At 44.2% G+C, this 15105-nt stretch overlaps 1 protein-coding gene across 2 annotated transcripts in view; it reads right to left on the reverse strand.

Annotated features, from left to right (window-relative positions):
• The window catches only part of N4BP2 (NEDD4 binding protein 2), a 2396815-nt gene that overhangs the window by 2080930 nt on the left and 300780 nt on the right, over positions 1–15105 (reverse strand). The window contains exon 1 of one of the 2 annotated variants that reach the window (XM_069631772.1): positions 14431–14555. The exons of the other annotated variant lie outside the window; for it this stretch is intronic. Coding sequence (XP_069487873.1) covers positions 14431–14470 — 40 coding nt within the window. The 5' untranslated portion in view covers positions 14471–14555. Of the gene's footprint in view, positions 1–14430; positions 14556–15105 lie in introns of those variants that run through there. 2 annotated transcript variants of the gene reach the window in all.

A 15105-nucleotide genomic window follows, 5' to 3' on the forward strand; every position in this document is an offset into this window, starting at 1 on the left:
CCCTCATAGCGCCCGGTGCTCAGGCGGGGCCCAGCACGACCACGGTGCCGGCCCGGAAAGGTAGCCAGCAATTGCACTAGCGGCCACTATTGGGAGCACCGTGTCACAGGTGGTGCAGGGCTGCCGCAGAAAGCAGGTCTGGCCCAGACTCCACACCAGCACAGGCAGCCAGCCGACCCCGGCCACACAGCCCAAATTAGCCGCCGACAAGGCCAACACTCTGCCAGGGCAGCGGGCAGCCGCACCAGAGCACAGATTTCTCTCGGGGTTGAAGGCAGGTACACCCGACACCATCAGCTGCCCGCTGCACCAGGATTCGTAGCAGGATGAAGAAACCGACCACCGTTGATGTCGGATTCTTGTTGAGCATACACAGAGCCCAATAGCTAAGCAGCCATTTTCCAGGCTGCTCAACAGTACCCCTGACCCTACCACTATTCTAACCAACTTAATAAGATTAGGAGAAGGTCTCCCTTCTCCTGATTGTATTATGGCAATTTTGCTTCTTCTCTTCAAGATTCCTTTTTGGTAGGCTATTCTTAAATAGTCTCTTGTCAACTTTCTGTATCAGTTCAAATCTGGCCACGCCTTGACAAGGTCTTTGAGTCTTTCTGCCCTTTTGGGATAGTTCTCCAATACACCCTTCTTAGTGTCTTTATTCTTCGTTGATTCAGGTTGCTATACACATTTGGAGTTCTGTACCAGAAACCTTAACTGTGAAATGCCTTCTTGGCTCTTTGGGATTCCCCCTCTCCTCAGGTTGTTTACTCTGAGTATCTCTTCCTTTAAGTGGTTCACTTGGCTTTTCTTCCCATTCAGATAATTATCTCCAATATTCTCAGCTCCTTACTTCTTGACTCATGCGCAATTTGCCCCTCTTCCCAGGGTGTTTGTACCCTGATGGTAGAGATCTCCCTTTCCCCGTTAATACAGTTCCACTTTATCGACTCCACTTTATCGACTCTAAACTCAAGGTCTCGTCAATTATACTGAGACAAGTTTCTCCTACTTCATAACGATCTGCTGACAGCCCCCCGGTTACCTTTGATTCTGCAGGGGAAAGTACTGGGGCTTGTACTGGCTCGGGTTCTCTTCGGTTGCTCTGCTTCTCCATCTTCTTGATTCCACCAGCATCCCGATATGGGTCCTCTCTTTCACCAGGATCGGGTATGGCTGCAGGTAAACGCATGTCTCAATGTTTCCTGCGTGTTGTGGTTTCGGTGTCGAACGGGCGCTCTATCCACCACAAAAGGGTTGTGGTCACACCACCACCGGGATTTAGATTCTCGTCTGCTCACTGCATGTAAATATGGGGCCTCCAGCGTTACAATCTCGTGCTCAGGCCACTTCTGAAAGTCGCTGGCACAGCGGCTCTCCTCGGCTACGCCGCTCACACATGTGATGCAGTAAGGGGGCTTCCCCTGCTTACACGCTCTGCTCTTTCTCTCGACTTTGCCTCTAGTTAGAGTGTGTTGCTCTCTCTTCAGTCGACTTGTTAGTTTTATGGAGGCCTCTTATTAAAGAGAGTGAGCCTCTTTTTTGTTCACAAAGGTATATTTTAGTTTTGTCTTCTGCTAATTCCCTGGCTTCAATAGTGTCCTTCATATCTGACAGTCACATATATGCCACTATGGGAAATGGCTAGGGGAGTTCCTAACTGGAATGGGAGTCCTGGTCCACTAAGAGAAGGGTGGGGGGTGGGGAGGAGTCTTTCCCAGTGAGGACCCACTTGCCCAGACACCTAGGGAGGGTCTTCCGAAGCGGGCTCACCTCCCTTGCCTCAACGGGGGAGGCTCCCCCTTGGGGGAGAAGGGACGGTTTGAAAATGAATCATTCAAAGTCCATATATTTGTCAAGTCCAGATATCCAGGCAGGTTGGGCCACTTCTTTCCTAGGTTACTCTTTACCCTTACCATGGCAATAGCGATTTGCCTTTGGGTCCAATTACCACCTTAGGGACCTCAATAAAAAAACAGAGCCCCATAAAATCTGAAGTTGGGGCCAGGACTATATCATATGAAGGAATAAAACTATATCAACCTTACACTTGACGCAATTGTCCGCTGCTCTTCTTTCTCACAAATTATTGGGTGATTAATACATTCTTTGTAACACCTTCAATTAGCAAATAGCGACTTCCTTAAAGGCATGGTCTAGTGAAAATTTTTATTGTCCCTACGGGTCGGCCATGTTTTTTTAAGCCTAAGTGGCTCGATTTTAGAAAACTTTCCTATGGACCTTACCCGAGTTTTCGTCCATTAAACGCACGTGAAAACAAGCACCAGGGAGCCGCCATTTTCTGATAATCCTATCTTTTCCCCGATCGGCCTGGCTGACCTGCTTTTGCGGCACTAAATCAATTCCCCCGCCCCATTTCCCAACGCCAAAGCACGTCTCGTGTCAACATTCGCTGCGCTTCAGCTAATGACGTGTCGCCATGGAAATGGCAGGACGCCTCTCTCCTCAATAAGTATAAACAGACCGTTTCACAACACACAGCAGCCGATTTTCGATTCCATTCCTCTCTCGGTGTTACTTTGAGTATTCTGTGACTCGTTTCAGTGCTCTGGTCAGCTACCTTTGCCGCTTGTAGCCCGTGTGAACAGATACCAGTACCACCGCTATAAATTATTTTAGTTTGTTTAACACACAATGGCTACAATAATGCCCTACATGTACGAGCCCGAGTATACCGAGGAGGAACTACTGGAAAGGGAAGCACGCGAAAACGATGGGGATTCGGACGGCAGTTGGCAGGACGAATCAACAGATGAAGAGCCTGGGCCCAGTCGAATGGACGGCGCGTCTCCACCTGGTGCACATGAAATCGGTGCGAGCTAATGCCAACTGAGGACGAGAACTGCTGCTGCCGAGAAAACTCGGGATGCCTGGCCTACATTTCGGAAGGCGAGCCACGACCGCAATGCATCACCGAGCTGCCAGACTTCAGGGCAGCCTGCCTCACACGGGCCGTGTTGAGAATAATGATGGTGCTTATGCACGAACTTCGAGCAACTGTTCGTCCTCGTAATCCGAGTAACGAGTAAGTATACTCTGCTTGTCATGCCACTCCTATTTCATGGTCTACTACTATATCCAAAATTACATCTACATATCATTGTGACGCATGTAAGTCGTTGAATAATGTGCATTGTCTAGATAGCATTTGTCCGTGTAAAATGCCATTAGTTACAAGAATTGTCATTGACAACAAATGTTTATCAAACTTATCTTGGTAATTTAAAAACAGTTTGTTTCATTCTTTTTCACAGGTGGTACAGGCTGGTGGCCTATCGTTCCTTTACATGGTGGCTTCACGAGAGGCTTGGACACCGCGTTCGAAGAGTGATACCCGCCTGTGCCGTTTGTGCCATTAGAGAAACGTTCCCGAGTGACAGCGGTCAGTACAGGGGATTTTCTCTCGCTGTGCTGCAACCTGACCTGTATAATCTTTAAAGTCTTGTATTTTTGTGTCATGAAAATAAGATTCAAAATAAAACACCACATATATTTTAACAACGGTTGTCGATTTTTTAAATGAATCAAGTGTCTCTCCATTCAAGGATGGACGTCAGACATCTGTGCTCCGAATGGGTGAAGGTCTGGTTGCTGTGAAGCAGGGTGGTCACTATCTATCTAAGCTAACATAACATATTCTCGATAATGCATGCACTAAAACACACTTGTTCAAAGTCTTTCAGTAGGTTATGTCTCCATAAAAGTCACACGTATATCTATAATAACATTTACCATTGGATTATACAGTCTTGACCACTATAATACACCGGTTGAAGTGTGGGTCTGTGCTCACAAGAATCTCTGGTATGTGGCATTTGTTATTGATAAGCAACAATATAGTATCATTGATATAAAGGCGATATGCTGTATATTGATATAAAGGCGGTTCGCGCCGGTGGATGCGCGCTGGCATCGGGGGCTGTGACGGGCGCAAACGGCCAAGGTGCCAAACTACATGTACACTTCAAAAGGTGTCCCACGCCAAGGGGCCATCGGTCACATGGCCTCCTCAGACCCCGTGTCTCCAGCCAGGCCTCCCCTTGAAGCAGGCCGCCTCCCTGCTATCCACATAAGTGTGTCTCCATTCAGCAGTCTTCCTGTGCCTTATCTGCACGCCCCAGGGCCATCCATCCCACCCCCCTGTATCAAAGGTGGTTCGCGCCGGTGGATGCGCGCTGGCATGGGGGGCTGTGACGGGCGCAAACGGCCAAGGTGCCGAACTGCATGTACACTTCAAAAGGTGTCCCACGCCAAGGGGCCATCGGTCACATGGTCTCCTCAGACCGCGGGTCTCCAGGCAGGCCTCCGCTGAGGCAGGCCGCCCCCTGCAATACACATAAGTGTGTCTCCATTCAGCAGTCTTCCTGTGCCTTATCTGCACGCCCCAGGCCCATCCATCCCACCCCCCTCTATCAAAGGCGGTTCACACCCGGGGATGAGCGCTGGCATGGGGGGCTGTCAGGGGCGCGAAAGGCCAAGGTGCCAAACTGCATGTACACTTCAATAGGTGTCCCACGCCAAGGGGCCATCGGTCACATGGCCTCCTCAGACCCCGTGTCTCCAGCCAGGCCTCCCCTTGAAGCAGGCCGCCCCCCTAATACCACGACATACACACGTCATTCATTCACAAACACACCCCAGTTTCTAATACTTTAAAAACCACTCGATATGTCTCATGAGAACATCTTTGTGCTTTGCAAGTCAACTCCTGAACATGCTACCTGGGAACCACTGAGATCTATGCTAATCTGCTCGTCGTCGTGCTATCCGTGAACTTCTGTGACCGCTTCGAGCATACCCATCAGTGCGCTACCTGTGGCCATCCACCTATTCTCCCGCAACATACTGCTCTGCTTGCTGAATCCAACTGTTTGTTGGTCAAGGTAAGGCCATGTATCCTGGTCATATTTCGCAGATTTTTAAATTTCTATCTATTTTCGAGTAGAGTACACAATAGTGCTATGTTCATTGGTCTCATTGGTATTGACTTGAGTTTCCATTGCTATGCTATCAATAGATCTATTTATTTTCATCTGTGTCTATTGTCATTGAATTGCATCCTTCGGGGGTCCAGTCTATAATGTAAGAATGTTTCCTTCTCGTGCAAGACAGAACATCCAAGGGACGAGTCACATGTTCAGATTTCAGTCACATCAATTATACATTTCTGCAACTTATGCAAATACTAAGCAGCACATAATGAACTGGTAAAGTTCCTCCGACCAAAACAAACCGTGCTTTGATCATTGTATGATTCATTTACTTTTGTATCAAATCTTTACTCTTGAAGATTGTATAATAATGTCGATATTTACTTTTCAGATTTATCAACAATGCCTGCCTGTTCGATTAGCGGTTGCCCTTCGAAGACCCATGCGAAATCTGAAGGAACTACAATGCATGTATTCCCGAAAACTGTTGATCGAATAAGAGAATGGGTCAGACATTGCGGATATCCACTGGATGAGCTGGAAAGTAGAGTCCAACAAGTCTTAGAGGACAAGAGGGGTGATCGATACCGCATCTGCAGCCAGCACTTTTCCTTGGACATGTACACAACTTCTTGGGTAACAAAGAAGAATAAACGGCGAACGACACGGAAGTTGCGCGAAAACGCTATTCCCACTCTATTCGTCCACATTCCGCCACCGGTGAGTCAAGTGTCCGGATTTAGCTTTCGGCCTTGCGGTAGTGTGTAGCCGAATGGATTAATTGGTATTGTAGGTGTTCTATCCCTTGTAATAATTTCGATATTGATAGGAGTATAGTTTTTTTAATAATGACATTTATCAATATATTCTTTTTCGATTTCATAACCCACAAACGCAATGTATATATATATGGGGACAGGGAACTGTGCTGTATTGAGCATTTTCAAGTATTCTGTCGGCTTACATGGCTATTTTTAATATTGGCATTTCATTATCAATCATTAATTGACCTTTACAACTTCTTGGCTATCCCTTGAATCTGAAGCAAGAACATTCTACATCCTTGACGTGGTCGCAGTTATCAACCACTTCTAGCGCGTATCAGGTAATCTTACTAGGCTAATCCGCTACAGACTTGTTTTATGCATGTCAAGTAATAGTTTTATTCTATCGTGTAATTATTTTACCGAATGTTTGGTTACTGCTTTCCAATTGATATACACCTTAGTTATCGTCCACTGGTGTTTGTTTTCAGTTATAATTAGTGTTATCCATACTAATGCAAGTACTGTCTTTCAGGGAGATGCTGAAGCGTCCGCCACATCTACAACATTTCTAGATGTTTTTTCAACATCAGGAGGTATGGATACTGACAGCTCCATCGAGCATCATCATCAGAGCTGGAATTCTTGTCGTTTGATTGTTCTACACATTCGTGGTTAGCCGTTGATATGTACCTGTGCTGTCGACCCCAGGTGTGTGTTATGTTTTCACAATTGTAATCCTCACTAATGCAAGTACTATGTTTCAGGCAGTTGATGGAGCGTCAACCCCTGCACTTGATGCAGAGCCTGACATTCAAGTATACGAATCGGCGCAACAGCTTTCGGAAGTGCGCACTACATTTGCAACATCCATAGATATTCTTCAGCAGCACGAGGTATGGATAATGACAGCTCCATCATGCATGATCATATAACGTGATTCCATTTTCTATGCTTTCTTCCCTATTAACGCAAGTGCTGTGTTTCAGGGAGACGACGAAGCTTCCACCACAATCACAACATCTCATTTAGATGATGCAGATGTAAAGGAATCGTTGAAATAAGTCGATGAAATGTGATCATATTTGGATTTTCCTTGATTCTTTTGGACAATGCATTATTTGCGGTTATCTCTTTATATGTACCTGTGCCGTCGACCCCAAGTGTGTGTTGCGTTTCCAATATTGAAAAGCATACTAATGCAAGTACTGTGTTTCAGGGAGATGCTGATGCCTCCTCTCCAATACAACCATTCATGGCAGTCCATGCAGAGCCAGAGGTATGGATACTGACAGCTTCATCGAACTAGGTCATCAGAGCTCGAATACTTGTCGTTTGATTGTTCCATACAATGTTTAAATCGTGTTTGGCTATTGAGATGTACATGTGTGTTCGTCCTCACGTGTGTTTTATGCTAACAATATTTTGATACACAGTAATGAAAATACTATGTTTCAGGGAGTCGATGGAGCCTCATTCCGTGCCGTCTATGCAGATACAGAAAATATAGTCGTTGCAGCGCAAGAGGAAGGGGAGACATGCGGATACGTATCGGAGGAACAGCGTGCAGATGTTGAAGGTCGAGTCAAAAACGTTGCAAAGAAAAGAAACAAAAATAAAGTTAGTTACAAACAGTTCATAACTTTAGAATTCTTTTTGTGCTGCTATTTTATGTTTTTTTCAAGTCAATTGTACTATACTTTATCTGGTGTTTAAACTGAACATCCCTTTTCCAATCTCTCCTCCAGTTACCCGTGGGTGTCAGAACTATACACACACAGACCGTGAAGCGAATGAGAGATGTGGCTTGCCAGACCGTGTACACTATGGAGGAACTATTAATTGAGGCGAGGCATGTTCAGGCTCGAGATGCTCATGTCCAATGGCCAGAACATGAATTAATTGTGTTTGGAGACTACAGCAAAGTTGCATTGGACCATAGCTACAGTGCGACCGCACCACCAAAAGAAGATGTTATTGAATGTATTGAAGATAGCTCTGAAGTAGTTGCAGATCAATTTACACAATCTACACCCGCCAAAAATTTGCCACCAAAAAACCTGTCGACATTGTTGTGTTCTCCCATCAATGTTGAAGTAATAGATGTTGAAATGACAGAGAATGAACCAGCCGCAGCATCCATAGACGCATCAGAACTTGATATCAGCGATATTACTTTCCAATGTGTTGAAATCTCCACAACGTCAAAGGCCGAAACAACGTGGCGCGGGATGACAGTCTAATGAAAGAGAGCAAATACATTGTATTCAACAGTTGTTTGATGGAAATTATAAGTATGCTGAAATGTGTGCATTCCATTAGAGGGAAAGTATGTGGGAAGCCATTGATTAATGTGACTCATCAAATAAAAGGCAGTAACGTCAAAATAAATGCCGCCAGTAGATTAAATCATAGGTTCTCATGGTCTGCACAACCGATGCTGGGGAAACTGCCAGCAGGCAAACTACTGTGTGCAGCTGCATCACTTTTTAGTGGCTCCAGTTTTAGAAAGTTAGAGGCTTTCTTTCAGTTTGTGGGACTCCATTTCATTTCTAAAGCGCTGTACTACACATACCAACGTGATTATCTGTTTCCGGCCATTAGTGATGCTTGGAAAATTGAACAATTGTCTCAAGCAAGTACATTCGAAGGCAAAGGTTTCAGGCTAGCCGGCGACGGACAGTGCGACAGCCCTGGATTTTCTGCCAAGTACTGCACCTACCACTTTCAGGACATGGATAGTAAGAAAATTGTGAGTTTGGTGGTCGTGCAGGTAACACAATGTACATCCTCCGTGGCCATGGAGAAACTAGGTTTTATAAAATCAGTGGAATATCTACAATCGAGGGGAATGCACATCGACCTCATAGCCACGGATAGACACGTTTCAATTGCCAAGACAATGAGAGAGCAGTTCCCACATATTAAACATCAATTTGACGTATGGCATCTTGCTAAATCAATCAATAAGAAAATCTCGGCTGCAGGGAAAAAAAAAGGTTTTGAAAGTATTTTGCAGTGGTCACATTCCATCACCAACCATCTTTGGTGGAGCTCAAAAACTTGAGGGGTCAGTGGAAATACTACTTGAAAAATGGCGGTCACTGATGCACCACTGTACCAACGTTCACCGCTGGACAGCAAATTAACATTTCCACCAATGTGAACATGGCCCTTTGTCCCCAGAGGAGGCATGGAAGAAGAAGTGGTTGATTCCATCTTCACCGACACACAAAGCCATTGAGAAGATTGTTTTCGACAAAACTCTATCAAGAGATTTGAGAGGACTGACAGAATTCTGTCACACAGGAGATTTGGAGGTGTTCCACAATATGTGCCTAAAGTACAGGCCAAAGCGCTTGCATTTTAGCTTTCGGGGCATGAAACATCGCACTCTACTAGCGGTCTTGGCCCATAAAAGCAATGTCGGACGTGAACAATCTAGGACTAGGGGTAAAGTAAGGATGCCTCGCTACACTAAGGTGTTTTTAAAACAAAGTAAGCAATGGGTGATCAAACCAGTCTATGATGAAATGCAGTTCGACTTTGTGAAAGGCCTTATTGTTGCTGTGTTAGAGAAGCACAGATATGGAATTTTGGACGTTTCTGTGCAGAGCAGTGATCCATTGCCACCGAACATTGCGACTGTGCCATGCCCACCCGAAGCACAGCTGATTGTGAAGTACAAATCCCGGTTTAAATAATTGCAATACGATTGTCTTTTTGTAAATAAATGTTATTGTACAGTGTACCTGTAAACCTAACCCCTACCTTCACCATCATGGGTGGCGAACAAGCTGGGTGTCGTCTTTGAATTCTCTCTATTCACCTCACATATGTGTATGTATATATTTTTCTCATGTCTCATCTCATGTAAATGTAAATGCTGCGCACTGTTAACGGAGGGGAGGCTTGCGTATTGCAAATAATAAAACAAACAAACAAACAATAAATCTCACTTTTAGCTCAACTCCTGTGGTACTTTATACTTTCCCTGACCTTCTGCCAAAAATTAAATGTCTCAATTTGGGCTGCAAAGCTCGCAGACAACGGGGACAAAATTGGGGCACTTAGAACGCGCCAGCCAAGCGGGCCGTGGCATTTGGGAGAGAAGCCAGTTCGCATTTGCACATTGAGGCGCACTACATAGACGGATTCTAAGCTTCAAGTTCTCACAGATGCCTATACTATGTGATGTTGCAAATAAAGAATGCGAAGGGCAGCGCCCAGATGAGGCCCACAAGTCGCACTGGAAGTAGAAGGGTCTATTGTTTTTTGACCTTGAGACAGGGACCATGCCGAAAGAACTACATTTGAAGGGAGTGCGCAATAACGTAAGAGACGATAAAGCAGAAAATTCAGAAACTAGACCGAGTTTCATTTTAGGTCAGTATACGAAAAATCATTGTCAAGAGCACGGTCCGTTTTACAGACTGCATTACGAAGAGACACAATGGAAATTTCAAATATAATGTAAGTAAATCTTTACACGCTTTTATACCGGAATGAAGATTTAATGAATGGATGCATGAATAAATGAATGAATGAAGAGCTAGGAAAAGCAAGTAAAACTGTTCGTAGTGGGCACATGGGCATGCAGGTCCTCTGGTCTCACCGATCTTGGTCCTTGGCCCAGCCACTTTTCCCTGCACTGCCTACCTGCACTACAGCACTGTATCTGTATCCTTCAGCCCCTTCTCCCGGCAATTACCTTGCACTTGCCACCAGCTGGCCCTATTATTTAATTTGTATTCAACTAACCATGTACAGCCCTTCCCCATGCGCGATCAGAAAGACACCTGGCCTAGTAGGATCGTTGTCTGTCTGCCCTTGTTCCCCACCTGCCTCTTCACGCCTAGAAACACTTGAGTATAGGCGCGTTACACATGCCATATCATATATCATATCATTCCTCACGCATGTAGACTGTCGTTTATCATCGTGTGTTGGCCTCGATTTATCTCATTACTTTTCGCATTGATTTTAGAGACGAACATACTCCATTGAACTATCCTTGCAAGCAAATAGTTTCTGATCGGCCGTAATAAATAAAATGAGTAATATTAATGAAGTTCGACTAGCGAGACTAATTATCATTTTTTTGTTTTCATAACAGGTATTTGATCCCTTTCTGCCACTGCCATCTGTTTGAGACATTGGCGGATGGATTCTTCAGCAGACACCTGCAGCTTCGTGTCAACAATTGGAGCACGGTCACCATATTATGGGACGATCGCCAAGGGCCCACATGCCCTTACGCTGTACTAGTGGCTAGAAGCAACATATGAACCTTTTGGCTGGACTAGTGCCTAGTTGATGGAACAGCCTTGCGGTTCACCGTGCTTCCAAAGTGATTCTTTTTACGAAAATGAACACCCTGTGTACCATAAAGGAACAGCGCGTGACTCAAGATGAAATGGAACAGTTATTGCGGATACAGATAAAAGAAAATAAATGGCTTCCGGAGTTCATATGTCAATTGCTGAATATTCTCTAAACATTTAATGTCAAATAAATGTACTTTACCAAATGTACCGTGTTGCTGTTTCATTTTAAAGTACAGTTTCATATTCCGAATTGTGGCGCGCTGTGTTGTGAGTTGATCTGTGTTGGTTTCCGGGTTCTGTGAGGAGTCGCGTAGAAGACGACTGGGCGCGTTTGCCTACGCAGCACAGTAACGTCACGGGGAGAGGCGGGGAATATGAATGTTTTGATAAAGTCAGGCTCAGGGGCGGGGGAATTGATTTAGTGCCGCAAAAGCAGGTCAGCCAGGGCGATCGGGGAAAAGATAGGATTATCAGAAAATGGCGGCTCCCTGGTGCTTGTTTTCGCGTGTGTTTAATGGACGAAAACTCGGGTAAGGTCCATAGGAAAGTTTTCTAAAATCGAGCCACTTGGGCTTAAAAAAACATGGCCGACCCGTAGGGACAATAACATTTTTTACTAGACCATGCCTTTAAGCGCCATTAAAATCCCTCTTAGATGTCCCCAGTATCAATCTTCCACTTCTTTTGTAGGTTCCCTGATGATTTATGGCATTTTAATTATTTCATTTTGGGTATTTATGAAGCACATACCTAGCTTTGAGAAACAGTGGAGTGCTGTACATCAGAGGTTATTAGTAACAAAGTTACAACAGGGATATTTTACATTACATAAAAATATGTTTAGGTTTAAATATTGGGTGACTGTTCTTTGTAGTTCCCCTGAAATTAATTATAGAAAAAAACTAAATCAGTGTTCCATGTAAATATGTTTAAATTCAAGTGCTAAATCAAGTATAGGTGCTATGTTGCACTAACCTTAGTGCTGGACTTGGAGTGCAGTCCGGATGTCTCTAATCTTCAAGATTATGTTGTCACTGCAATATATATGCATATCAGTATCAACATAAAGTTCGTAATGTGTGTGGGGCAGGGGGACCAGTCACCAAAAAATAGCGCTGGGTCCCCCTAACGCCACACTGGAATCAGTCTGTCTTACTTCTCATTAAGGGTAACAAATAATATGCTTACCCTCGCCCAGTAGTTGTGGTAAAACTTTCTGGGTCAGTTGCGGGTCACAGGTAGGTTCCCGTCTTCCTGGAGGATTATGAGGACAATGTCCTGCAAAATGTGCAACAATTATGTTTAGGGGGTGTTAGAGCTACTCTGTTACTTCAATATGTACAGTCTGCGATGACACTGCCTACCTGTGTGTCGGTCAGCTCTCCATGCTAGTTATATGCAGACTTTTTTTACTTCATAGCTGGATCTAGTCGTCGGTAAGTGTGGGTCTTGCTGAATCCCTGTAGATGTTCATAATGCAGAATGTCAAGCCTTGTATCTCACTCAGTATATTTAAATACGCTAAAACTAAATGGCGTGTAAAGATTTACCTAAATTTTGTTTCCGTACCACGGCGGGGCTGGGTGAACGCTAAGTTCCTATGCTCCTCTCTGTCATCTCGGGTTTGGTTGCTAAGCAACCGCTGGACTATTGTACATGAGTTGTCCCTCTACAATGTTTACAGCATCTGGAACTCCAAGTCCAGCACTAAGGTTAGTGCAACATAGCACCTATACTTGTTTTAGCACTTGAATTTAAACATATTTCCATGGAACACTGATTTAGTTTTTTTCTATAATTAATTTCAGGGGAACTACAAAGAGCAGTATTGTGTTTTTTGAGAAAAATTATCTGAGATATAATATTTGATAAGAATGTTCTAGGAACAATACTGGCGTATGATGTTGAAAAATACACAGATATGATTTATATAACAAAGAAACTGAATGTTTGCATTTTTTGGAATCATTGAAAACTTTGATATTCAAACAAACGAGTGTAATTCTTTTGCCATTTGCTGTGCCACAGTTTATTCACCGTGTTAGTGCAGTGAATCTTCCCAGGTCTCATCATTTTTGCAGTAAAGGTAGCACTTTACTATCTGGGTGGCCCTTAAGTAGATTTTCAAGTACTGTTGTCATTGTTAAGTTAACATCTTAGAGCTAACTATTGGTGAACTAACGAACGAATTAGAAGTGGTGTGCATCTCTACCCACAATTCACTTTGTTTATATGCTACCAATCATTTGTCACTGTCATCTGTGCAGTCCAATAGTATTTTTTACAAATCTTGGATGCCATTGTTGGGGAACCCTGTGCCCCCTAACAGTTTTCAGATTAATCCCAATGGTTATACTGAAGACGATGGTTAGCACTTTGAAATTGAGCCACTGTGTAAGCGTTGTAAAAGATGAAGAAAGTGGGACGAAATAGGATGTAGCATGTGGATGTGCTGCAGGTCCAAGGCTTATAACCAGTTTCCTTGCTGTAGGCAAGAGAGGACCTGAACGTGTCCATCTTAAACTTCTCCTTTCGAGGGAAAGCTTTGAAATCCAAAAAGTTGAGAATCATGTGCAACCCTGTTTAATCTTTTTGGAACCAAAAAGATTGCAGAGTAAAACTGTATCTGAAGCTCTGTAGGAAAGGGACCCCTCTACTGTTCCTATCTGATGAAATATAAAGATCTCTGAATGGCGCACCAATGAAAGTAGTTTGAGGCACTAATGGGATGTGTGGACGAAAGACTGGTTAGAGGAACACAAAAACCCTTTGAAGCCACATACATTATCCGAGGATCTGTTGGCATTGTTCGCCAATTTTGGCTGAAGTGGGACTCTATGACCCATCTTGGGGTTGTATGCTCCTTTGGTACTGGAATTCCAATTCTTTGACTGGTAGCAGAAAAGAAGCAGAAGAAACCCTTCATCGCAGGCTGTCTCATACTTGACTGAGCTGAGGAGGTTAAATCGAGCTCTGCTTTTTCAGTCCCGAGATTCCAATTCAAACTACATCCCTGTAGGCCTCAGCCTATTTCCCCGTCTATTAGAATGTTAGGAGAGTTGATATCAGAATTTTGTACTAATGGCCTAGAGTGACATGGTCCTGAGTGGGCTCTGTTTTTCTTTTGATTCTCTGCAGCTTTTCCTTTCAAAATCAGAAAACTGACCAAGCGGGAAAGATCCTACTTTATGCTGCTCTTCTGACACCCATTTTGTTCTTTTCAGTCAAGCAGATCTACATGCACCTTCCTCTGACGGGAGTGCCAACATGGTCTGCAGCAGACTCTTGTATAGCCATAAACCTGCTTACTAGCTGCCAGCTGAAATGATTCCTGTCTATCTAGCACAAACTTCATATTGTCCTGCTATTAGCAATCAAGGAAAAACTCACGGTTCAGTAGCACGCAGAAGTGGTTGTGGTTGCAGTTCATGGATGGAGTCCCACAAGGTATTCAGAAGCCTGGATGACCAGGACTTCGTGCAACCTGCGGGCAGCGGCCTCGGGAAACCCTCAAGGGGAAGAAAACCAGGTTTCGGATGTCAGGATAGTCGAGGTTTTCTGATGGAGACAAGAGTATGAATTGCAGGATGAATGTGGTCAAAATAAGTAGTTTGACGTTCAGCACAGCTGTAATCCTGAAGGTAAAGAGTATCCAGGTAAGTAGTGAATGGATAAGGATGATTCCAGCAGGAAGCAGGTTGTAATGGAATTAGATTAGATTAGACTGAAAGGAAGGAGAGAAAAGGCTGAGAAAAAGACAGAACAGAAAATAAGAAAAAGTAATCCGGCAAAAGTGCGGAACAGAGATAAGGTAATAATATGGTAGCAGATGATAAGAACTAGCAGAGGGCTCAAAGAGAGAAGGCAGAAGCAAGGCAACCGAGGAGGATGAAAGAAGGAGCGTAACCGAACGTGAACAAGGAACAGAAGGAAAGAGGAAGAATGAGTAGAAAGTAACCGCTATTGCGGTCACGGAATAGAAGGGCTACGAGGAATAAATTAAATTCACTGAAGCAGTGGAAACTACAGAGCGCTGTAGCGACGCACCTGACTGTTCTGTTTTGT

Source organism: Ambystoma mexicanum, chromosome 6q, assembly GCF_040938575.1.
Source record: "Ambystoma mexicanum isolate Mex_15411 chromosome 6q, UKY_AmexF1_1, whole genome shotgun sequence".
NCBI classification, from domain to species: domain Eukaryota; kingdom Metazoa; phylum Chordata; class Amphibia; order Caudata; family Ambystomatidae; genus Ambystoma; species Ambystoma mexicanum.